Here is a 26403-nt window from a genome sequence, read left to right on the forward strand (position 1 = left end):
GGAAGGACTGATGCTGAAGCGGAAACTCCAGTACTTTGGCTACCTGATGTGAAGAACTGACTCATTGGAAAAGACCCTGATGTTGGGAAAGATTGAAGGCAGGAGAACGGGGCAACAGAGGATGAGATGGTTGGATGGCATCACCAATTCAATGGACATGAGTTTGAGCAAGCTCTGGGAGTTGGTGATGGACCAGGAAGCCTGGTGTGCTGCAGTCCATGGGGTAGAAAAGAATCAGACATGCCTGAGTGAGTGAACAACAACAAACCATCCTTTTTGGGGACTCTGTTATTGATTTACACATGTCTCTGTTGACTACACTTTGGGCCTGTTCCTTCTGGTGAAGACAACCCACTTTGAAGGTAGATAATTGGTGATACAGAGTCTATGCCCCAAATGTCTAGGACAGGCCAAGCCCTGTAAATGGGGATGCAAATTAGATGGCACCAAAATGGGAACTGGTTCCTTGATTTTTGTACTGTGTTTCAGACCGACCACATCAGAGCCAGCATCATGGATGCTGTCGGATGGTGAGCGAGATGGGGCTGGTCACCAAATGACTACAATCCCTGAGTGGTGAGGCCCTTTGAATGTCAGCAGTAGAGCTGTTCACAGAGCTACAGAGTGGAACTAATCTCCTCTTGCCTGGTGAAAATTCCTCTTATCCTTAAAAAAATCCATAAACTCACTGACACTTCATTCCACATTTACTGGAAGGAATGACATTATAGTAAGAAAGTAATTGCGTGCCCAGAATCTGGAGCCAAATGCATAAGGACATCAGGGCCAGGTAGTGCAGGACAGGTAATGAATTAACACGCAGACTCTGGAGTCAGCCTGCCCAGGACTGAATCCTGGCTGTACCATATACAATAATGGGACCCTGGGCAAGTTACGTAAGCTCTCTAGGTCTCCATGTCTTCTGTAACATGGGGGTAACCATAAAACCTACCTCATGCATTGTTTTAACACATGGTAAGTGCTATATAAGTGTTGGCTCCCCCTCTGTCTAATGGGCTTCCCTGGTGGCTCAGAGGTAAAGAATCCACCTGCCAATGCAGGAGATGCAGGGTCGATCCCTGCATGGGAAAGACCCCCTGGAGGAGGGCATGGCAACCCACTCCAGTACTCTAGACTGGGAAATCCCATGGACAGAGGAACCTGGCGGGCTACAGTCCACGGGGTCGCAAAGAATCGGACACGACTTTGCCACTGAACAACAACTGTCTAATGGTAGCCATGTGTGAGAGAGGTGGGGGAGGTGGTGTGTGACCAAAGAGAGAACTTCCTTTTACAGTCCTCCCTCATGGACAAGAAATCCAATTATCTGCCCCGTAGTAGCACATGCTAAAGATGCTTGAAGGGAGAATTCCATCTTGCCACATTCCCTTTCTATAACTCCTAGAGTTTTTGTGGGTTATAATACATGAATGGTTTTAGAAAAGGCAGAGGAACCAGGGATCAAATTGCCAACATCTGCTGGATCATTGAAAAAGCAAGAGAGTTCCAGAAAAACATCTATTTCTGCTTTATTGACTATGCCAAAGCCTTTGACTGTGTGCATCACAATAAACTGTGGAAAATTCTGAAAGAGATGGCCATACCAGACCACCTGACCTGCCTCCTGAGAAACCTGTATGCAGGTCAGGAAGCAACAGTTAGAACTGGACATGGAACAACAGACTGGCTCCAAATAGAAAAAGGAGTACATCAAGGCTGTATATTGTCACCCTGCTTATTTAACTTATATGCAGAGTACATCATGAGAAACGCTGGGCTGAATGAAGCACAAGCTGGAATCAAGATTGCCGGGAGAAATATCAATAACCTCAGATATGCAGATGATAGCACCCTTATGGCAGAAAGTGAAGAAGAACTAAAGAGCCTCTTGATGAAAGTGAAAGAGGAGAGTGAAAAAGTTGGCTTAAAGCTCAACATTCAGAAAACTAAGATCATGGCATCTGGTCCCATCACTTCATGGCAAATAGATGGGGAAACAGTGGGAACAGTGGCTGACTTTATTTTTCTGGGCTCCAAAATCAGTGCAGATGGTGACTGCAGCAATGAAATTAAAAGACGCTTACTCCTTGGAAAGAAAGTTGTGACCAACCTAGATAGCATATTAAAAAGCAGAGACATCACTTTGCCAACAAAGGTCCGTCTAGTCAAGGCTATGGTTTTTCCAGTGGTCATGTGTGGATGTGAGAGTTGGACTATAAAGAAAGCTGAGCACCAAAGAATTGATGCTTTTGAACTGTGGTGTTGCGGAAGACTCTTGAGAGTCCCTTGGACTGCAAAGAGCCAACCAGTCCATCCTAAAGGAGATCAGTCCTGGGTGTTCACTGGAAGGACTGATGTTGAAGCTCAAACTCCAATACTTTGGCCACCTGATGTGAAGAGCTGACTCATTGGAAAAGACCTTGATGCTGGGAAGGATTGAGGGCAGGAGGAGAAGGGGATGACAGAGGATGAGATGGTTGGATGGCATCAGTGACTCAATGGACATGGGTTTGGGTGGACTCCGGGAGTTAGTGATGGACAGGGAGGCCTGGCGTGCTGCAACTCACGGGGTCACAAAGAGTCAGACACGACTAAGTGACTGAACTGAACTGAACTGATACATGAATCACGAGGGTTTCCCCAGGGCTCCCCGGGGAAGTGATTAGGGTAATACCAGGCTCTCTTCTGGAAGGCTGGCTCTTAGAAGCTGGTAATTGCAAGCTTTGGAACTCAGTTCCACCTCAGCCTTCCCAGAGAAGTCAAGACAGAGTGGCTCAGATTTGCAGCGGGCTCTTCTGTGTTTGTGTGAGGGCTGGGCACCCTCATCACCATTTCCTGACATACAGACTTGTGACATCAATGCTCTTCCTTCTCTTCGTCCAGCAGAACCAATGACAAAGGCTCATCCTGTCCTCCATGTGGTCTTGCCAGTCTGTAGAACTAAATGGCCATTCATACAGAGGTTTCTTCCCACTACCAATTGTTACCAGTGGTCAATAAAACACTCCTTAGGGCTGAAGAAACAGATAAGACAGATGCAATCTCCATGAATCCTTCTGGAAGAAGCAGAAGGAGGTGATTCTTGGTCCACCCCAGGAACCCATGGATAACTCCCTCAGTGTGTCTGCAGTGGATTGTCTTGATATTTTGGTTTAGCATGCACTTCCCACCTCTGACTCTAAGAGGAAAAAAGAAGCAAGCAATGAATTCCTCTTCACTTAAAACACCCAGATGGGGTTGTTGCCTTTATAATCCAGATGCTGGTATATCTATTTTCACTTTGCTGATTGGGAATCTGGCACAAGAAGACCTAAGTTCTAAACCTGGTCCTGACCTTGACTTTCTGAGTGATCTTAGGAGAACCATTCTGCTTCTCTGGATGCTGTTTTCTTCTTCCAGAAAGTGTGACACCACAATCAGCATGAAGTGGGGATGTGAGAATTACTATAGTAACATTGATAAAATCCTTGAGCTTCTTGAGAGAGGAGCACTCTATAAATAACGAATATTAACATGATTATACATCCAGAGAATCATACTTCCATTATATGGGCTATCAGGTTACTTAGTTTTAAGGAATAGAACTTTATTCATTTTCTATTTTCTTATAACAGAGTATTAAGCAGTATTAGAAATGATTCATTGGTTTACTGAGTATTATTCTCCATTTTCCTAGACAGTCTTTCTGAGATGAAACAGACCTTCTTGAAAAAAGACTAATACATCCAGAAAAAAATGCCAGGTGTTAATTTAATGTTGACATTTTTTTCTTGCTCATTTTTAAATTTAATCACTGTTTGCTTTTTTTTTTTTTTACTTTTCTTTAGAGAGACAATTCTTGTCAAGGGTTAAGAAGAGAAAAAGAACAAAGCATCAAACTTTCACATTTGTCATTCAAAGATGGAGCAGGACATCGCAGGGGAAAATAATTAACTCATATTTTCTAAAAACGTACTTATTTATTTACCTGTTTTTGATGGCCCTGGTTGCGGCACATGGGCACTTGGTTGTTGCATGTGGGCTTTCTTTAGTTGTGGCGAGTTGGGGCTACTCTCCAGCTGTGGCCTGCAGGCTCAGTAGTTGCAGCTCATGGGCTTAGTTGCCCTGAGCTATATGGGATCTTAGTTTCCAGACCGGGGATCGAATCTGTGTCTTCTGCATGGGCAGGCAGATTCTTAACTACTGGACCACCAGGGAAATCTCACTGACTCAAATTTTCAAGGGAGCCTTAGATGCTCTGGCTGGTTCAGGACACTATATGGGATCATTGATAGTATCATCAGATTAGAAAGGATCTTGAAAGATCACCTAACACATGTCCTTGACACAAGGAAATATACCTACTATAACATAAAGATAGACTGAAAATCTGGGTTTTGTGCCACTCGCATCACTGCACCCTCTTTCTTCTTTCCCCTGCACCACTGGCCATCACTGACCTCAGAATCCTTCTGTGTGAAACAAGAATTCTACTGTCTGCCTCAGGGGGGGTGCTGTAGTAAACCAGAGATTGTTATGTGAAAGTGCTTCATGAATAACGAGGCGTCAGACGATGTTAGTCAACATGCAAATATCCTGGACATGCACCCAACCTCCTTGAATATATCAATGCTGAATTTTTTAAACTTGATTATCCATCTGGGGCCTCTATGTGCCAAATGTCAAACCCCAGGTTGGCTTCTGGCATGCTCTGGTGAAGCCTTGCTCCAACAGTCAGTGTGTGCTTGAGGCATACAAACTTACTTTAATATTAATCTGAGCAAAAACCTCATTAGGCAAATTGCTACAGTAGAAAAATAAGAGAGAGAAAACTACATGACATACTCTAATATCAAATATGAATGTTTTGATTTTCTGTGCTCTTCTCCCTTCCATTCACAGATATTTGGGCGCTTATAGTATGCATCAATTCTATAAAACTCTGGACTACAAAAGGCACAATTCTATGAAACCCCCTGGACTGCAAAATGCCTTGGGGTTATACTGCTATGTTACATACTGAACTTCTCAATAAGAAATGAGCTAATATGCCAAGGAAATGAAGAGAGTCCTGAACTTCTGATGTCCCCAGTCATTGGACTCCCATCTGTGGAGTACCAGGGGACACTCCAGATTCTAAAGGCTGGGCCCTCTATGTATGGCCTAGAAGCTCATCTGGCCTGGGTCAGGGGTTCTGAGGCCTTCTCAGGAGGGTGCTTTGCTGTCTATGGGGTGCACAGGCATCAGGGCGGGAGCGAGTAAGGGGTTCAGGTGGCAGCTATGACAGGCCTGACCCGTTGATGGATCTGAGCTGCCCCAACATCTGCTTTCACTTGCTTTTTGTTCTCAAGACCAACAAGGTAAGGGCCAGAAAGAAAAAGAAGAAATCAATTCAGGTCACTCATCCCGCTGCCCAGAATACTGGACCTCCCAACAGAAGCCAGGTTCCTGGGAGTCAGTGATGCTTGGCTATGAGCCACAGAGGGAAGTAGTGCTCATTGCTCACAGAATTACAAGATCCCTCACACTTCTCCCCCCTTTCCTTTCTTCCTTCCATACTTTTCAAGTAAATGCTGCATGTTTAGGGTGATGACATTTTCCATACGAAAAACCATCCCATAAAAATGTATAGTCTAATACCATATGATATTGGGGCTTCCCAGGTGGCTCAGTAAAGAATCTGCCTGCTAGGGCAGGAGACACGGGTTTGATGATCCCTGCTCCAGAAAGATTCCACGTGCCTCGGGGCAAATAAGCCCATGCAACACAATTACTGAGCCTGTTTGCTGCAACTACTGAAGCCTGAGCGCCCCAGAGCCTGCATTCCACGAGAGAAGCCACTGCAACAGGAAGCCTGCACCCCGCAACGAGAGAGGAGCCCCCACTTACCGCAACTAGAGAAAGCCCACGAGCAGCAACAAAGACCCAGCACAGCCAAAAGTCAAAGTAAAAGGACTTTTTAAAAGCCTAAAAAATTAAAAGGAAAGAAACACCCGCCTTCAAGGAGGATACAGCCCACGGGAATGCAGCAGTTGGTGTTAGAGATGAGGAGAGTTTGAACCAAGGCAGAGTGAACAAGAATAGACAGTAAATATGAAGATTGTTTAGGACGTGAGTGGACCAAGTGGACATTCGAGGAAAGGAAAGTGCAGGGCGGCTCAGGTGGCTGGATGGAGATGTTGTGACCTGAGATGGGGCAGAGGGGAGGAGGGGGGAATATACCAAATGCAGTTTGGTTGTGTCACTGTTTTTGGGGGGCCTGTGAGATATCCACGTGGAGAGGTCCTGTGTGTGCCCAGCTGCTCAGTCAGGTCTGACTCTTTGTGACTCCGTGGACCATAGCCTGTCAGGCTCCTCTGTCCATGGCATCATTCTAGCAGTGATACTGGAGTGTTGTCCTTGCCTCCTCCAGGGATCTTCCTGACTCAGGGATCGAACCTGCGTCTCCCGTGGCTCCCACATTGGCAGGCAGATTCTTTATCACTGAGCCACCTGGGAAATCTGGAGAAGACTTAGTAATGTATTTAAAAGATGCTTCCGGAATTCAGGAGAGCAGTCAGGGTTAGATTTATAGATCTGGGAGCAGGTGAGATCATCCAGGCAGAGAATTGGGAGAGTGAGAAGAGGAAAGGACCACAGACATTTAAGTGGCAAACAGAGAGAGAAGAATCAACAGAAATGGTAAAGAAGGCGATAATCAGAGAGGCGGGAAGCACAGCAGGAGAAAATGGTGATGTGGATGCTAGGAACAGAGAGGGGGTTTTAATAAGCAGGAGAGATTGACAATAACAAATGCCAAAGCCAGCCTCTGAGTGGCAGGGAGTAGAGGTCAAAGAGCAAAGCAGTCTTCTGATTCTGATCCTGGATATGCCTGGCAAAAATAGATTATACCCCAATGTTGAGAGGAAGGAAAATATCCCACAATCAACTCGTGATGATCCATGTTCGAGAAAGAACCTAGATAATCTGAGATTGCTGGAAAGGCAAATTACTTCTGATTATCTTTAGACTTGAGATATACCTGCCACCACCTGTTATTTTGAAAGGTTCTGAAGAATTTCTAACTAGGCATTTATACCTTGTGCTAATTATTTTCACTTTTGCACACAGGTCTGATTTTCACCAGATGCTCACTTTTTTGGAAACTATCAGTCACGACTCAGGTGACCTTGGATATAGAGCTAAGAGACTGGGTCATTATAGATTATAAATTACATTAAATGAATCATATTTTTGCTCACAGAGAACTATCAGTTAGAGAAAATTTACAAAATAATAAACACCCAGTATTCAACTTTAATTTCATCAGCTTAACGCTGATTATGTCAGAGAGAGTTTCTCTATGTGTAATAATTTTAGACTATAGTACTCATGGTGAACTCTGCTGGGCTCCCCTTTGGTATTAGCTGTTTCTGACAACCTCTTTTGTTTCAGACTCTGCACAGTTCATCTCAGACGTGTTCTAACCAGGTCTCCCCCAGTTTAGTCGATTCAGGACTGTCCTCTCCCCAGCTCACTTTTTGATGCTTTCTAAGCATTCTTCTGCACACATGGAATGCAAGTAAATATTTGTTGAATAAATGCATAAACCGTCAGTTCTGCTTAGTGTGAGCTGTTCATGCCAGCACTCAATTTTTACTCGGCTTGGCCCCCTGTTAGAAATTAGATCTGAGCAGCTGTGTGACACACCAGTGCCTCAGTAAAGAGGCAGGGAGAAGGGAGGAACATTGGTCAGACAGGGGAACTGTGTGGGTTAGGCTCTCCTGAGAGACAGAGAACCAGGAGGATGTGTGTGTGTGTGTGTGTGTGTGTGTGTGCTCAGTCATGTCTGACTCTGTGACCCTGTGGACTGTAGCCCACCAGTCTCCTCTCTGTCCATGGGATTTCCCAGGCAACAATACTGGAGTGGGTTGCTACTTCCTACTCTAGGGGATCTTTCCAACTCAGGGATCAAATTTGTGTTTTTTGCTTTGCTTGCATTGGATTCTTTACCAGTAGCGCTACCTGAGTTTTTTCAAGGAATTGGCTCCTGTGATTGTAGGAGCTGGTAGGTCCCAAATCTGTAGGGCAGGCTGGAAACTCAGGATTTCTATGTGATAGCCTTGATACAGAATTCCCTTTGCTTTGGGAAACCTGCTTTTGCTCTTAAGGCCTATGAGACCTACCCACATTATCAAGGATCAACTCCTTTATTTGACGTCAACTGATCATAGATGTTCATCACATCTACAAAAGACCCTCACAACATTGTCTGGACTAGGGATTGACCGAACATCTGGGCACTAGAACCTCTCCAAGCTGACATCCCAGAACTAATGCCAGGGAGCTCATGCAGTCTGAGGTATGCAGGTGGTAGAAAACATGTGGCCAATGATCCAGTTAAGGATCCAGAGCTGATAATCAGGATAGTGGTGTCCTGGTGGTGGAGGTGGCCTAGTAGCAGATGTTCCCAGGTGGTGAAAACACTTGTGCTGATGTGCTTTTACTCATATAGGTCTTCTCAGCCCATCTGATCATGGGTGGTGCTCTAGTGCCTTTGGCTTTAATCAAGAAATCAAGGCCAGAGCCTAGTCATGTGACCTGGCCATAGAAATACTATTTGGAGGAAGACTGTGTCTCTGTCCTTTTTGCTTTTTGTTTTTTTTTTCCCTTAACTGCCCAATTATTTACTCAGTCTGAAAATTAGGCAAAATTTTCACTCTCTGCATAGTTAATATTTTATAAAACATGCATAAATTATAGCTCACATGCCTAAAAACATATAATAATGCTATTATATACACATAATATAAAAACATTCCTTTGATCAGTCAACTATTTAATGAACTCAGGTCTGATATACTATCACTAACATCACCCATAAAAACTTACATATTGTCTATACAACTATAAATAAGTACTTTAAAACAATAATTCACTATTTTCATTAAAAGTCAAGTGCCACTGGCAAATGAAAACTTTTCTAACCTATGCTGTTTTACCAAATGTGAAGATTTATCTAAGTTATATAAGAGTTGTGTTCTTTTTGTATACAAATATATCTGAAAAACATAAAAGCAGTCCAGTGATGTTTCCACCATGATGAATCCGGTCATAAAATGATATATTTACATTTAGATACTCCACACTATGTATTTCTCACAACCTAAAAGTTGTGTCTAATGAACATACTGATGTTGTTCATCAACATACTGATGAACATAATGATCCAATGAACATGCTGAGAGGCTGGAGGGAACACTTCTTTTGCAAACAAAAATATTTCTGTCCTATTAGGTCTCTGTCTTTTTTGGATCCTCCTTTGGAGCTCAGCTGTGGGAGGAGAGTAGGTCGGGGTGGTGGGGGGAGGGGGCGCTCAAGAAATGGTGCTAGCTGGAAAGCTGTCTCCAGGTACCAAGGGATGTAATGATGACAAGAACATTACCCTGTGAATCAGGAGACCTGGATTCCAGACCCAACTCCAGGTGTGACCTTGGTCTCCTCATCTGTAAGATGGGAATTATAACACCTCCCTTCTTTCCTCAAAGAACAGTCGTGAGGCCCATTTGAGAACAGGGAGAGAGCCCCACTTACGGGACACTTATGAGCAGGTCACACAGTGTAGGTGACAGCTTCATGTCATGGTGAAACACAGCAGGGCTTACGGCCCTTGTCTCCCCCCACCATGTCCTCTGCCTGCCCTATGTGTGTGAAGAACTTTAGCCAAAGGATAAGTTTAATCAGAGAGTGAGAAATGCAGAAACAAAGGAAAACAGTCAAAGGAGACTAGATAGTAATAATGTTGTCCTTTAGCATCGTCAAGAATCTTTGGTTCTTTCTCAAGGGCTACAGATAGTATTCTGAGCTCTGAGCCATATCCTGTGAGCTGTCTTACAGATACCAAAACACCAGGTGGAGAAGTTAACTCCAGGATGACCAGGCTGTACCCATGACATGAGCTGCCACAATTCTGAGAACTGGCCTCAAAGAAATAGAAACAAACCGACCTTGGAATGAAAAATTGGACCTAAACAATCAAGATGCTGCTGCTCAGACCACCGATGACCAATTTAAAGATGATTGTCAGAGCTGACTGTGCTATTTCTGTATGTAGCCCCCTACTTCTGTCTATAAAAGCTCTTGCCCCATTGGTTGCCATCAGGGGGTGGGGGGAGTCCCCCACCTTTTGGACAGACGTCTGCCACCTTTCCCCCACCCCAGCTGCCGGCATCTGAAATAAAGCAAACTTTCCTTTCCACCAGCCTGGTCTGCTTACTGGCTTTTGAGTGGTGAGCAGCCGGGCCCCACCTACACTCTTTTCAGTAACCATAGAGAGAACACAGGCTTGCACCACGCCGTTCCTGGGTTTGAACTCTGCTCTTTCACTGAGAGGTGTGTGGGCTTGGCCACGTTTGTAGAACTGCTTGCCACTGTTTCCTCATTTCTAAAATAAGAACAGGATTGTACTCATTTACTAGGGCTGCCATAACAAGGTGCCACCGACTGGGGGGAGAGGGCTTAATGCACCAGAAGTGTATCGTCTCACAGTTCTGGAGGCTGGCAGTTCAGAATCAAGGGCAACTTCTTTCCTCGTCCCTTCTAGCTTCTGGGGTTGCTGGCCATCCTTGGTGTTTCTTGGCTTGTGGATGCATCACTCCAATCTGCCTCCAAATTCACAGGGTCTTGTCTTCTCCTTTGGGTGTCTGTGTTCAAATTTCCCACTTCTTTATAGAGACACTGGTCACTGGGTTTGCTCCACCTTCCCCATTCCAGTATGACCTCATCTTAACTTGACTCTATCTACGAAGATCCTATTTCCAAAAAAGGTCACATTCACAAGTCATTTTGAGGAGACACAAACCAGTCTGTAACAACAGCCCACCATCACAGGGGCCTGAAGAGTGGCTGGCACACAAGAGGTGCTCAGTGAATGGGAGTTATCATTATCATGGAAAAGACAGGAGGAAGGATCAAAATCCCCCTTCATTCACAAGACAGACACATCCATCACCGCAGTGATTATGACCAGATCCTCACATTTCTTTCTGGTTTAGCCTGGAGAGCTTGGGATTTTGATGCTGTCTCATCTTCCAGATGATGTAGCCTCTTTGCCCAAGCTGGGCTGCAATGATGATGCACACTGAAGCCCAGACCAGGACAGTGGTCTTCTGACTGCCTGAGTAGACTCTGAGACAAGAAGTCCTTCCTCCTGGAGAAACAGGCCACAGATCCTGATGTGCTGGCTGGGGCTGCAAATATAGATAACTCCTTTCTCGGGCTGAGACTCGGCCCAGGGCTGAGACTCGGTGCTTGGGAGTCAGTGCTGGAGGGTCTTCAGCAGGTACATGGGGTGAGCTCTGGGTTCCTCGCTGTTGAGCAGCTTTGTGGTGCCAGGTGCTAGAATACATCATGTTGGCATGACCTTGGATGCCTAAAGTGACTAGTTCATTGGGGAAATCCATGCAATAGATGTGTGCTTAGAGCCAGGTTGGATAAGGGTTACTATTCCCTCTCCGGATGCTCCCCCCACCAGCCAGTAACTTTGACATTGCATCCAGCCCCTGCTGCCCATGGGTGAGCTTTCACAAACTCATTTTTACACTCAGTCTAGTCCTTCCTTTTGAAAGGGAGGCAGAAGAAGCTATAAGTGATATTACATTACCTGCTCTTTATTCTCCAGTACAGATAATCAGAAGAGGGAGTCTGCATTGCCTCAGTAGGTGCAATGCTCAGAATGAAGAGAAGCAGGTCTGAAGGTTGCCAAAAGCTTTGAGAAATCTGCAGTGACTCATCTGGGCTACGGACCCACCACCTTGGAGGAACCTGAGTAACCCACGGGTCCAATTGCCAACACTCTATGAACCAAGGGTTGAATGATCGTTCTTGGCCATTCCTATGCAGTGAGGCAGAAGCATTATTTTTACTGGAAAGCCCCCAAGTGTGACTTTTCCATTCCTCCTGTTTGCAAGTCCTCACAGCTGATGGGGGAGAAAATAGCCTGGCACATTTGCATTGAAGTCTTGAAATCTAAATATTTCTGTGAGTCATTCATTATTACCATATAACTCAGTGTTTGCATGCAAATAACTCTAATGCCATAAATGCTTATAAAATAAATCTCTTACCATATGAACTCGGTAAAGAATGCTAATTCCCAGAGTCATGAATGGCTTCGAGAAATCAATCACTTTCTCCCGTTCTGCAGTAATGGTGAGACCCGCCACGGCCAGATCCGCTTTCTGAAAGGAACAGAAGGAGGGCATCAAAGGGGTGGCCCCATGAGATGGGGGCAGAGGGATTTGTGACCAGACGCCGCCAGTGATGGGGAGGTGCCACTCTGGTCTGGCTTCTCTGCTTGGGGAGTGACTCTAAGCAGCCAGAGGTCTGGACAATCAGTCATGAGAGGACATGGATGTTGAAGCTGTAACTCGTGTCCATCTCAAGTACGTGTGGATGCTCAGTCGCTTCAGTCCTGTCCGACCCTTTGTGACCCTGCAGGCTGTAGCTCACCAGGCTCCTCAGTTCAGGGATTCTCCAGGCAAGAATACTGGAGTGGGTTGCCATGCCCCTTTCCAGGGGATCTTCCTGACCCAGGGATCGAACCAGTGTCTCCTGCATTATAGGCAGATTCTTTACCACTGAGCCCCTGGGGAAGCCCTCATCTGAGGTTAGACCCCTTTAAATATGTAAATTAGTATAAAAAGCGAGGCTCACTATGGACCGTTCAGACAGAGACTGAAAACGCCCTAGGCAAGAGAGAATTGGCAGACAGAACTTCTGGATACTCAATAATGAGTAGTTTTTTATTTAACTGATGAACTTGTTCAGCCAACAAACAAGTCCCAGTGTTGTGTGAGCTTTGGTGAGGGAGTTACAGTGGAAAATAAAAATGATGGCTCCTCGGAAATTACAGGCAATCTAAATCAACCGCATTTATCTCCCAGGGAGGAAATGAAGGCCAAAAATTGAGCCAGTGGCCCAATGTCACAAGCTTGTCTTTGTCAGAGGCAGGACTACACCTCAGGCTTCCTGGACCACTGGCCTTATGTTGCTGTCAAGGTCAAAATCCAGGTGCCACAGCAGAACTCTGAGAAGGGTCTCTGTTCCCTTTTATGTGAAGTCACCAGATGTTTCTGCACCTCAGGTGCCCACACCTGATGAGAATCTTTCTTGAATTAAGATCCCCTGAGAAAGGAAGTGCTGTCAGCTCCTCCATATACCTGTCAGGAAGTTCTTCTTGTGTCTAACTTCAACCCACCCTGATGCAAAGCAAGCTCACTTCCTATTGGCCTGCTCCCCTATACATAGAGTGGTGGGAAAGGCCCAGAGTGCTGTTCACTTCTGGCCATGCTCTGCCGTAACTAGCTAACCAACCTAAACTAGTCACTTCATTTCTCTTGGCTTCCTTTGTTTCACCTGCAAACCAAGGGCATGGGGTTTAGACAGTGCCAGGATCCTTCCAAGCAATTCTCCGACAGTGATTTTCAAAGTGTAGTCTAGGATCACCCGCATTAGAATCACCTTATTCTTATTAAAGACTAAGAATGTTAAAGAGTAAAGTGCTTATTAAAGTGTGAATTCCTGCTGGAGAGGGTGTGGAGAAAAGGGAACCCTCTTACACTATTGGTGGGAATGCAAACTAGTACAGCCACTATGGAAAACAGTGTGGAGATTCCTTAAAAAATTGGAAATAGAACTGCGATATGACCCAGCAATCCCACTTCTAGGCATACACACTGAGGAAACCAGATCTGAAAGAGACATGTGCACCCCAATGTTCATCGCAGCACTGTTTATAATAGCCAGGACAGGGAAGCAACCTAGATGCCCATCAGCAGACGAATGGATGAGGAAGCTGTGGTACATATACACCATGGAATATTACTAAGCCATTAAAAAGAATTCATTTGAATCATTTCTAATGAGATGGATGAAACTGGAGCCCATTATACAGAACGAAGTAAGCCAGAAAGATAAAGACCATTACAGTATACTAACACATATATATGGAAATTAGAAAGATGGTAACGATAACCCTATATGCAAAACAGAAAAAGAGACTCAGATGTATAGAACAGACTTATGGACTCTGTGGGAGAAGGCGAGGGTGGGATGTTTCAAGAGAACAGCATCAAAACATGTATATCTAGGGTGAAACAGATCACCAGCCCAGGTTGGATGCATGAGACAAGTGCTCGGGCCTGGTGCACTGGGAAGACCCAGAGGGATGGGGTGGAGAGGGAGGTGGGAGGGGGGACCGGGATGGGGAATACATGTAAATCCATGGCTAATTCATTTCAATGTATGACAAAAACCACTGCAATGTTGTAAAGTAATTAGCCTCCAACTAATAAAAATAAATGGAAAAAAAAATAAAAGGTACTTAGCAAAAAAAAAAAAAATAAAGTGTGAATTCCTGAGTTTCATCCCAAACCTCCTGGATCAGACTCTGGTCATGGGGCCCGGGAATCTGTAATTGTGACAAGTTGCCCAGGTGATTCTGACTTATACCAATATTTAAGAATTATGTTTTATAACCAAGGCATGTATTTCAGACTGGCCTCCATCAAGGTTTACATTTCAGCTTCTTCTACCACTAAGTCTGGTGGATCTGTTGATACCCAAGGTGGAGAAAGAAAGGGAAAGTGAGGTGTTTAACAATCTACAAACCGGCCAATAGGTTCTGAATGAGAACACACACACACACACACACACACACATGTACACACACATACACATGCTGCACATGTGTGCGATTTTTCCTAAATCATTGCAAAGGAAGTAAGGAGACAGACATGTCACTCCTCACTTTATACACAAAGGGGTTTATGATTTGTACATCCATTGACAAAAATCAGTTTCTTCTCCATTTCAGCTTCACTCCTCCATCCCCAATTCATGCTAAAGCAGCCCCTCGATCCAGCATCAGTTAACAAGGTAGAGCCTTATAAAGTGAAAGTGAAAGTATCAGTCACTCAGTCATGTCTGACTCTTTGCATCCCCATGGACTGTAGCCCACCAGGATCCTCTGTCCTTGGAATTCTGCAGGCAGGAATACTAGAGTGGGTAACTGTTCCCTTCTCCAGGGGATCTTCCCAATTCAGGGACTGAACTCAGGTTTCCTGCATTGCAGGCAGATTCTTTACCATCTGAGCCACAGAGAAGCCCTTACAAAGTGAGACCAGGCTTTTAAGTGACTAGCGTGCAGATGTAAGAGATTTTTAATAAAAACGAAAAACATGCATGCCTTTTGGGGCTCATTCTATATTTCTCCAAGAGAGGGTTGATGACTGCTGTCAAGTGAACCAACCCTTGAGGAGGGAGTGAAGTTTGACTAGAAGATTGTTAGTGCCTTCATTTGTGGGGACCCTTCAGAGGGTTTTTGGACTTTTCAGAACTTCAGTCCCTTGACGGCAGTGGCTCTAACTTGAGTTCCACTCAAGAGAACATTTGTAAAGTAACAGAAATCAACCACAAAGATGTAGCAGGTGCAACGCCGGTCCTGTGCAGGGTTACGGCAAAACAGCAGTCAAGCTCTGCAAAGACCCTGGGCGGAGGAGATAGGAGTTTAATAGCTTGGAATGAAAGAATTGAAGAAAAGAATAGAAAAATGAAAACTGATACGATGGGCAAGAGGTAACCACAGCATCCTGTCCTTTTTCTGGTTATTAAAAAAAAATAGATACATCCAAACCAAGTAACCCAAACCAACACTCTATCCTCAAGTTTCTCCCCACTGCCCCCACCAAAACAGCCTTCTTCCCAAAAGGGCGAACCTCAGACTGCAATTTAGAAATCATTTCACAAGTTTATAAAGTCAGCCAACAACAACATTATGGTAAAACGATTCCATATGGAGAGGAAACTAGAAATGGACAGCATCCCAGGAGGGCGCTTTCCTGGATAGAAGCAGAAAGACCACACACCCCGGGAGAACATCTGTCCCAGCCTCAGACAGGGCACTTCTGTCTATTCTCAAATAGACGCTTCCCCAGATTAGACCAAACAGAAAACTGCCTCCTGGAGGCACTGCTGCCTCTTTAGCCCAGCCCTTCTCTCTCTCCTTTGTCGCCACTTGAGAGTAACCTGGGTGCAGGGGAAGCAGGGAGGGAAGAGTGAGATGCTAGAAGAAACTATGGAGGTTATGTAGTGGATTTTTTTTTCATTGACTCAGTAGCGAGCAGCAATCATGCACCATGGCTTCTGTGCAGCCTGGATTACCAGCAACAACCTCATGGGATCTGCTATTCCAAAAGGCGGGCATGTCTTTTATTTTTACCTTAATTAAAAAGACATTATCCTGTAAAGCAGGCTTTGATGAGGAGGTCATGTGCCATGGAATCGAATTAACAGCCACAGGGGCTGGAGCTGCAGGCTGGCAACTGTGGGCATGGGAAGTCAAGGGAAGTGCGGGCATCGCGACGGATCAGCCCAGCCCTTCTGCATCTCCAGTCACTCTTTGGGGAGAGCAGTGCTCTCCAGTGAAAGAACCACAGACAGGACATCAGAAGACCTGGCTCTCATCACAGCTGGGCCATAAACTCACTGTGATCTGGGGTAAGTGATTCCACTGCCCAGGCCTGAGTTTCTCCTACTGTGAAATGAAAGGACTCAACCAGATGCTCTGAAGCTCTTGCACGTGTGCATGCTAAGTCGCTTCACTCATGTCTGACTCTTTGCGACACTAAGGACTGTAGCCCGCCAGGCTCCTCTGTCCATGGGATTCTCCAGGAAGGAATCTTCCCAACCCAGGGACTGAACCCGTGTCTCTTATGTCTAACCTGCATTGGCAGGTGGATTCTTTACCACTAGCGCTGCCTGGGAAGTCCTCTGAAGCTCTTCCCCAGGCCTAAGATTCCAGACTTTCATTTCGCTGGACTAGGAAGGGAGGAACTTCCATCAGTTGGTCCCCGTTTGCTCCAGAAGATGATGGGTGGTCCCTGGAATCAATGTTTCAGAGATGTTGGGGAGGAGACTGTTTATCACCTTAGTCAGCAGGGAGCAGAGCCCAAGGCAGGAAAGCAGAAAGGCCAGAAAGATACAATGCCATCTGGAGAGGGCAGATCTGGAAGTGTACCCCAGGGGGGACCGGGAACCCAGAAAAGGGTAGGACGCCTGGAGCTAGAGAAAGAAGAGAGGGAGGAATGGGAATACGGAACAGACAGAGCATTCTGTAAGCATCATGATGCTCCTGGTTACTGCGTGTGTGTGTGTGCACACACACAGGGGTGTATAAATACATTCCCTCTGAAAGAAAGACCTCTCTCCTCTTCCCATTTTTGATTGAAAGTGTTCTTTGAAGAGCTTCATGTTCTGCCTCTGAGAGATCCCCTCTTTTATCTCCTGGATGTTTGTGGAATTTACAAGGGGAGGGCAGACTGCAGGCAGCCTGGAGGTGACTTCCAAAACACACTACCCTGTGCCTCCTGGGTTGAATAGGGGTCACATGAGACTGCCACCATCATCGCTATCAGAGCCTGAGGGCTCGGGGTGGCTGCAGCTCCTCTTCTAGGATGAGAGGCCTGGCTTGAAGACAGCAAATTCACAGCAGGGCTCTGGGCCGTGGCTGCCCCAGCCCGCAGACCCCACCCCGTGCTTCTCTGGGAACACCTCCAGGGAGGCCTCTGCCCACAGCACCAGATCCTGGAAGCTGAAGGAACAAAGCTTTCCTCTGTCTCCCTTTCCTTCTCTTTTAGGCACCTGCTGCCCCCTTTCGGGCAAAATTCTATCCCTTGCCCTCAGCAGTGCCCAGGCACCCTGGGCAGACCTTCGCAGCCTCAGCTTCCTGCCTCCGTTGTCTAAGAGCTCCTCTCTCACATGGACCCCGGCTAATGAGAGGACGGGGTGGGCCAGAAGACCTGGCTCTGCCGTTTGCTGACCAAATGTTCACAATGACTCACTTAGCCTCTCTGGGACTCAGCTTACCAGGTTATACGATGGGGTGATGCCTGCCTATCAATATTACGTGAGTCAAGGGAGATGATGGGCGTGGAAGAGGCCTGTGAACTCTGCACACTGTCGAGTCCCCCACACTGGCCTGGGACAGTGAAAGCAGTGGACAAGGTGGCGGAGACTCAGCCTTCAGTACGGGCCAGACCCACCTGGGCTCTGTCATTCCTTACTTGCTGTGTGACCTCGGACAAAAGTTATGTAATCTCTCTGAGCCTCAGTTCGCTTATCTGGAAGTGCGGATGATAATAGCCCCCCCTTCCCAGAATTGCTAAGAAAGTGAATGAGATGGTGCTTATAAATGCTGATCATGGGCCCGCTTCAAAGGAAGTACCTGATTAATGTTTGATGTTAAGATGATACTGATAGTGATAATGATGATGAACCTGACAATGACGAGAATCTCAACAGGGCCTCTGGAGACAACATCTTAACCCACGATGAGTTGTAGGAACGTCTGAGGGGACACCCAGGCCTGTTCCATCTCCAGGTGGGCAGAGGTCTCTGGACATTTGGCCCTAGTGACCTGAGACACACACACAGCTGAACTGACCCAGTGAGTCTCCCTGGTGTAACTGCCTATCCATCTAAGGACCCTCTTAGGCCTCATACTGTACCACTGTACCACTGCTTAGAAATCTCAAGGAAAAACCTGACATCCAGTCAAACCCAGTCATCATCCACAGCCTCTTCCTTGTTATATGATTCTCCTCTGGGGACAACAGATTCAATGACCTCCCCAGCTCCCTTTGAATTCTTGGATCCATCATGCTGTCTCTGGTCAGCTTCTAGGTCTTTGTTCTCTGGCCTTTTTTAAGCTTGGCTCCCCCTGCCTCCCAGTCCCCTGGGGCTCCTGCCCGCTGGGGAGGTCAGTTGCCCTCCTTCACCTGCCCTGCCACCAGCTTTCTACTCCTTTGCTGGTCACATCTGCACAGATCCTGTTTCACCTGCTACTCAGGCCCCATAGTGCCTCACATCCTTTGCCGGCATTTATTTAACTCTGTAATTGTGTTATTTAACACTGGAAAGCTTTGGGAGGATACAGTTGGAATGAGAAAATGCTACACAGAATAAGGCTGTATTGAGCATTCCTGGAAGCCTTCATTCCAAGGTAACTGTCTCTGGAGATCCTCTGTATATTGAAAAGGCTTACAGAATCCCAAGCAAGGCCAGGCCTGAGGTGGTGAGAGTGGCGAGGGCATTATCTGTAAAGACTCAGATAGGGAGGAGCCCCAAGCTCACCAAGCCTGGCTTCCCAGGGAACCATAAAGGATGCTGGGCTCTGGTTGAGTATCTGGGCCCTGGGTGATACGGGACCTTGGAGCTCACTGGATCCCCATTGAACTGTGTCCTGGGATCTGCCCTGGAGTGTGGAGTGTTAGGGAAGGCAGAACCCACTGCCCCCTCCCCAGCAATCCTTCTCTCTGTGACAGCATCCTCTTATCGACCCTCTGCCCTGCCCCAGGCAGGGAGCAAAGTGCTGGGATATAGGGTAAGCAAACACAGGCAGAGTCCCTGATGGCAGCGGAGGCAGTCGCCAGACTGTTGAAGAAGAGATCTGTAAAATGACAGCTGCAATGAGTGTTTAAAGCAGTCATCTGCCGCCCCATGAGAAGGGAGAACAGGGGTCGACCGAGTCTTCATGGGAGCTTTCTCAAGATGAGACTCAGGTATCTGAACAAGAGTTACTGCTGAGAAGGCCTGGGATGAGCATGCCCACTCGGGGGGGTGGGGGGCTTGCTGCAGGTGCCAAGGCCCTGGGGCAGGAGGGAGCTTGGGACAGTCCAGGGGCTAGAAGAGGGCGGAGTGTCCGAAGCACACGGGACTGGGAACAGCGCTGGAAGACGAAGCTGGAGGGGCAGCAGAAGACGCAGTGACGTGAAGAGCAGTTGAAAGGCCCTGAAGTACTTGAAGCAGAATCAGGCCTGTAATCCTAACACAGTTAATATCTGTAGCCTGCCTGTTGCTTAGTAAGCTGACACACAGGCAGAGCTACAGGCGTAGCCTGGGAGTCAGGCCCTCATGGGCTGCCCACCTCTCCAAGTTCGGCCTCATTTCCCAGCACTCCTCCTGAAGCCCCTGGGAGTCAAACACACCTCCCTTAGCTCTTTCACTTGGAATGTCCAACAGTAACTCCCCTCCTCAAGGTCCATTCAAAGTTTATCTCCTCCGTACAAACTTCCCTATCAGTTTCTCAGGAATAAGACTTCCCTCTTCTCGATCAAAAAGAGAGCTAAGGGACATCCCTGGTGGTCCAGTGGTTGAGAACCTGCCTTCCAATGCAAGGGACATGGGATCAATCCCTGGTCGGGGAACTAAGATCCCACATGCCACGGGGCAACTAAGCCTGCACACCTGCAACTACTGGGCCCAAGCACTCTGGAGCCCATGTGCCAAAACAGGGAGCCTGAGTGCCACACAAGAAAAGATCCCACATACCACAAGGAAGACCCCACATGCTACAACTAAGACTTGATGCAGCCAAAGATAAATAAATAGAAACAATAATAAAGTGAATAGATATGGGGGGAAAATGGAGCCACAACACTGCTTATACAACTCAGGCAGCATTTGCCATCAATTGCCTTATATTAGAACAGGGACCTAGGCTCACATACCAACCCTACGGTTATTGCCTGTGTGACTTTGGGAAAGGACTTAACCTTTTCTGTGCCTCAATTTCTTCATCGAGAAAGTGGGTCTAACAACAGTTCCCACCCTCTTGGAGCCTCTATTGGAATTAGTTGAACAACCCATACAAAGTCTATGCCTGGCACAGAATAATTCTCATTGAATAAGAGCTCTTACTATTATTATTGTGTAAACATTATTATTGTTGTTGTGAACATTCATTCACATAAATTAGCTCCCCCATTAGATTATAAGAAGTAAGGACCAGATCTTCAAAAAAATTAACTTATGTAGTTGCCATAGGCTCCATTTTACAGAGAAACTGAGGCCCAGAGAGGTTACTAATTTGCTCAAGGACACACAGCCTGGATACAGAGAATCTCCCTTCAGATGCACATATTCTCAGGACTGCTTCTTCGGGCTGCGTTGTTCACAGCGACGTTCCCAAAGTGGACACACAGCAAGCCTCTAAAACCACTGCAGCCAACAGGGCAGGGTACCGGGGGCCAAGTTCGCAGACGCGGCCTACCCTCCAGCCCCTTCTTGCCGACAGCAGAATCAGGTTGATTTCTGACACATGCCTGACGTGCCTGTACCAGGAGGGACTTATCAGGAAGCTGGGTCATTATAACAATTCAGGTCATGCTCCGGATGCAAACAGATAGAATTCTTCATCCTCCAGCCCAAAGGGGACTCGAAGCCCCACATCCCCACTAGAGGGCTCCCTTCTCCCCCTGCCCCATCCCTGTAAATCAAGGGCAGGCCTACACAGGGAGCCCAAGCGAAAGGCGAATGGGCCCCCACGCTCTGTGATTAAGGCAGCGGAGAGGTGTTCCTCTGGGAAGAAGTGGGTGCGGAGGAGGGCCGGGCCTGAGCCAGGCGGGCCAGAAGAGAAAGGACCAGCTTCCAGAATCTCTCCAGCCCTCAGGCCTCCCGTGCTGTGCAGTGGAGCAGATTAACATCTGCAGCTCAGCCCATTTCAAATTAGATTATGTGCTCACTTTCTGTCTTTTGATCCATCTACCTGCTGGGCACCTTCTTCTCCTCTCCCGCCCCCGCCACCTAGGGAGCCGCTCAGGGAACCTGCTGGGATGCACCAGGGTCCCTGTGCTAAGTGGCAATGGGATCTGAAGGTGCCGGGGAGCTCACTCCCACTCCTGGGTCCCCTGTTATCTGCAGGAGCCATCACTTAGATGCCCTAATAACAGGTTTCAGTGATGCACACAGCTGTTCTTCTGTTGCATGAGGCAGGCGGCTTCCCACTCCACCCGCCGTGGGCTGGGGCTGAGGGTAAATTAATAGGGCCCCATGACACCTACACAGTGATGGGTGCCCTGCACTGAGGAGACAGGGGGTCAACCCTATCCCTTCCCTTCCCTTCTTGCAGGCCAGGATATGGGAACATGGATAAGCCAACAGGAGGAGGACCAGCTAGTCAGCTGTCTCTCTCTCTCTCTCACACACACACACACACACTCAAATCAGCCTGCTTCCCACTCCGAGGAAGGTCCTGATCAGAACCTTTTTGAGTCCATGTGTGGGTGCGTACTCAGTCACTCAGTCGTGTCTGACTCTTTGCAACCCCATGGACCGTAGCCCACCAGGCTCCTCTGTCCAAGGGATTCCCCAGGCAAGAATCCTGCAGTGGGTTGCCATGCCCTCCTCCAGGGGATCTTCCTGACCCAGGGATTAAACTGGCATCTTCTGCAGATTCTTCATCCACTGAGCTACCTGGGAAGCCCTTTTTGAGCAAATCTGAGCCCAAATCTGAGAGGTTTACTCATGCACCCTGAGCTGAGGCTACAAGGCTCAGAGCCAAACCCAGGGAAGCATTAGCATTCCCGGGGAAGTAACAATGTCACTGGTGGATCCAAGGGCTCCCTGGTGCTATTTCGTGAGGTGACAGCCTACTCTCAGGGTTGGATGAATTTCTTTAGAGTTAAATTAAAATCCCCATGAAATATTTAGTTGGCTCAGCTCAGAGCTGTGTAATTGGCCTATGTGGGCTGATTTGAGGAAAGAACCAGGCTTAAGGAAAGAAGGGTTGGCAATTCTTTCACAGGTAAAGTTGAGCAGCACAGAGGTCCAGGCTGGGTCAGGAGGCCAGGCAGATATTGTTGACCTTTAACCTCTTGTCACATGCTCCCATCTCTGGCTAAGGACCCTCTCTGCCCTTTTGGGTCAGAGAGATGTATGTCAATCCCAATTCTACAATCCTCAGTGAGCAAACTACCTGAAGTCTGGGCTTCAATTTCCTCACCTCTAAAATGGTCACAATCATGCCTATTTCTTGTGATGGTTGCAAGGATTAAAACCAGTAACCTCTGTGGCCTGAGCCCAGGGGTCATTCGGCCCTTATAACCCCCTCTTTCAACTGTAGCCAGGGGGTGTTGGGCGCTAAAGCAGATCATGCTGTTCTCTGTATTGCCTTTTTACTTTTCTAGGCCATGGACCCCCATCAGTGGTCTGGTGAGGTCTGTCGACCTTTCTTTAAAACTGTTTTTAAATGTTTATTGTATTTGCTGTTTCACATGACTGTATTACATAATACATAATTACAGGGGACTTCCGTGGCAGTATAGTGGTTAAGACTGTGCTTCCAATGCAAGGGGTGCAGGTTGGATCCCTGGTAGGGAAACTAAGATCCCATATGCCACATGGTGAGGCTAATAAATGAATAAAAATAAAAATAAAAAATACATAATCGCATAATTGTAATACATTGACCATGAGACCTATAGGTAGGTCTAGCAACATTCTAATGGCATCATTGTTGACAAAGTCACAGGTTTGTTGTCCACATTTATAGATAAAGGAAATATCATATTTTAGTTTGAATTTAGAAAAAAACATAGATATAAATTTTTCCCTTTTAAGTTTATGATCTCTCTTGATGTTCTCAGACCCCTGGCTGGGCATGGGCCCCAGGGAAAAAACCCAGAGAGACTTTCCAGTTACTAACCCTGATTCCTCTCCAGGCCCACCAGGCATGGTGTGATGGGCGGTGCTCTGGTTCTCAAACATGACCGGTTCATCTGCACTGTGGAATTCTGGCATTTACTCTTTCCTCTCCCTGCTCCTGGGCTTCCCAAGTGGTCAGCGGTAAAGAATCTCCCTGCCAATGCAAGGGATGCAGGCTCAGTCCCTGGGTTGGAAAGTCCCCTGGAGGAGGAAATGGCAACCCACTCCAGTATTCTTGCCTGGGAAATCCCATGGACAGAGAAGCCTGGCGGGCTACAGTTCATGGGGTCACCAAAGAGTCGGACACGACTGAGCGACTAAACACCAGTTCTCAGCTCTGCCCTGGCCTTGGTGAGGCTGCTTCTGCACACGGTTCGGATCTCAGAGTGGTCTTTCCAGAATGCTCATTCAAAGGAGCCCTCTCTCTGACACTCTCTGTGTAACTCTCCTGAGTTTTTTCCTTCACAGCAAAAATCACAATCTAAAATTGTCTTGTCCATTTAGAAAGAAGGTTCCAGTAGGTAGGAACCTGTTGTTGCTGTGGCCACACGTCTCTCCAGAGCCTAGAATGGTGCCTGGCATGTGATGGGTACCAAATAAGATACTTGATGAAGAAAGGCACAACTGAATGAATGAATAGATGAATCAAAGCAAGCAAGCAGGAGCTCATTCATGTGATTTTCTCACCTTGACTCTGAATTAGGGGAGCGAATTATGCACAATTCCAGCTAAAATTGCAAACGCTCCAGCCACCCTTGGCACTCACCAGCCACCATAATCTTAGGCAAGTGACCTAACCTCTCTGTACCTCAGTTTCCTCATCTGGAAGGTGGGACAGTAATAATACATACCTCACAAGGATGTTGTGAAGACTAAATGAAATGATAAATGAAAAGCACTCAGATCAGTGCCTGGAGCAGAAAATGCTACAGAAGTGTAAGCTATTATTTTTGTTGTTGCAAGTTAAAGGATCAACTTCAATGTTATTTAAAACAGTGATTATTTCAAAAGATCAATACAGGTTTTGAAGAGAGAACAAAGAAATCCCATGATTGGAAAACCGATACATATGATAGATGTTAGGCTGTGTTTATGTAGTTGGGATGTGAAAAAGAACTAGCCCTGAGAGTCTGGGGATGCAGGGATGTCTGGGGATGCAGGGATGCCCAGGGAAGCCTGAACTCTGCTTCCTCCCACTGTGGCACCATTACCATCGCCTTCATCATCCCCAACCCCCGATTTTCTGAAGATCGACCAGTGATTGACACATCAAAGAAAACGATAGAATCCTCAGTTTTCAGGATGATATGCTCATTCATAATCCAAATGCTTCTTGTTCCCCAATCAAATTGATAAAAACCTCCAGCCCGCATGAAAATGTGGCCATCAGTAGGATCTGTGATAAGAGGCAGAGGATTGCCACTGGTGAGTTCACACACTGTTGCCAGTCTCCCACATACCCTCCTGGCTGCCAGAAAAGCCAAAGGTCTGGGACGCAGTGTGGGGCTCTGACATTGAGCAAGGCTAACTGGCCCACATGGGGATCAAGCTTGCAGCCCTGACCCTTCAGGTAGAAAACCAGCAGTGACCAAGCCAGTTCCACAGCTGCGGGGGCCTCTGGGTTCCAGGCCTGTGTGTGTAAAGCAAACTCAGGGTGCCTCAGAGAGCAGCATTCCATGCTGGAGGAATCTGACAGCGCTTCCAGCTCACAGTGCTCTTCTTTTACTTCCCTTCCCGCTTGTCAGCCCGATATTTAGGAACGGCATGATTCACAGGCTCCTATTAGGACTGTTTCTTTTTTTGGTGGGGGGGTGAGATAAAGGACCACCAGTCCCTGGGAGCATTGCTGACGGCCACAGAGAACTTCCAGAGCTGGCTTCTTTGCCCCTTCTGACCTCCAAGTCAACAAGCTTCCTCCAGTGATTCCCGAATCCCTTACTGTGTTGCTGGACAGAAGAAAGGTCTGAACTGGTCTCAGACTGACCCCTGAGCTGTGCCTCAGCGTGCCAGGAAGGGTGAGCAGAGATCTGACTCATCAGATCCATGAACTGGTTAACGGGGCTAGCCTTTTTCTCACCTCTTATCAGCATATGCACAAGTCAAAGCCGCTGCCAAGGGCAGAGGGCATTTTCTCAGGGGTCCCTGCTTTTCCCGAGAGGACAGCTAGAGGTGCTGTCATGAGACTCGGGCCCCTCCTCCTCGGTGATGAAGTGCATCTGGTCTACTTCAGAGAGGTGCTGACAGGGTTCGCGTGCCCCCTCATAACAAACACCCCCAAAATTCTTTTCACAGACTGCATAGGAGCTCCATAACGACCTCAAAGCCAGCAGTAGGCAATGCAGAGATAGGAGAATAAGACACAGCAAAGAAGGTGTTCAGTTCAGGATGATGGTGACCTTTTGGGAGGAGGATACCTTTTGTAGAGTGAAGGGAGGCATTTTGGCTGGCAGGGGCAAGGGTCTGCAGTGAGCTGGTGTTGGTGTATGTCTTGACCGGGATTGTGATTACATGGGTATGTCCCCTTTGTGATAAATTAAGTCGATGCTTATGATTTGTGTGCGTTCTATATGTATATTTCAATTACAATGCTTTTTTAAAAGTAATTTGTCCAAGCAGAAGAGAGAGTGGCTACCATCAAGCCTGACACTCAGCATCTTGCTGACTCTTTTTTGAAAAAAATTATTTTGTATTAAGGTAGGGCCAAGTAACAATGTTGTGATAATTACAGGTGGACAGCAAAGGGACTCAGTCCTACACATAATGTATCCCTTCTCCCCCAAACTCCCCTCCCATCCAGGCTGTCACATAAAACATTGCCTGCTGACTCTTTGGAATAAAAAAGCCTGGAAGATACATGCAGGGCTGCAGTGGCTACATTATTTGTGCCAGGGGCTGGTATGTTCA

General features: G+C 46.9%; 1 protein-coding gene across 6 annotated transcripts in view; it reads right to left on the reverse strand.

The window, feature by feature from the left end:
- GRIK4 (glutamate ionotropic receptor kainate type subunit 4) overlaps nucleotides 1–26403 on the reverse strand; it is a 491778-nt gene that overhangs the window by 37624 nt on the left and 427751 nt on the right. For all 6 annotated transcript variants that reach the window (XM_070473470.1, XM_070473471.1, XM_070473469.1 and 3 more), the window contains one exon: nucleotides 12084–12197. In XM_070473470.1, coding sequence (XP_070329571.1) covers nucleotides 12084–12197 — 114 coding nt within the window. The remainder of the gene's footprint in view (nucleotides 1–12083; nucleotides 12198–26403) is intronic.

Source organism: Odocoileus virginianus, chromosome 10, assembly GCF_023699985.2.
Source record: "Odocoileus virginianus isolate 20LAN1187 ecotype Illinois chromosome 10, Ovbor_1.2, whole genome shotgun sequence".
Taxonomy (NCBI): Eukaryota; Metazoa; Chordata; class Mammalia; order Artiodactyla; family Cervidae; genus Odocoileus; species Odocoileus virginianus.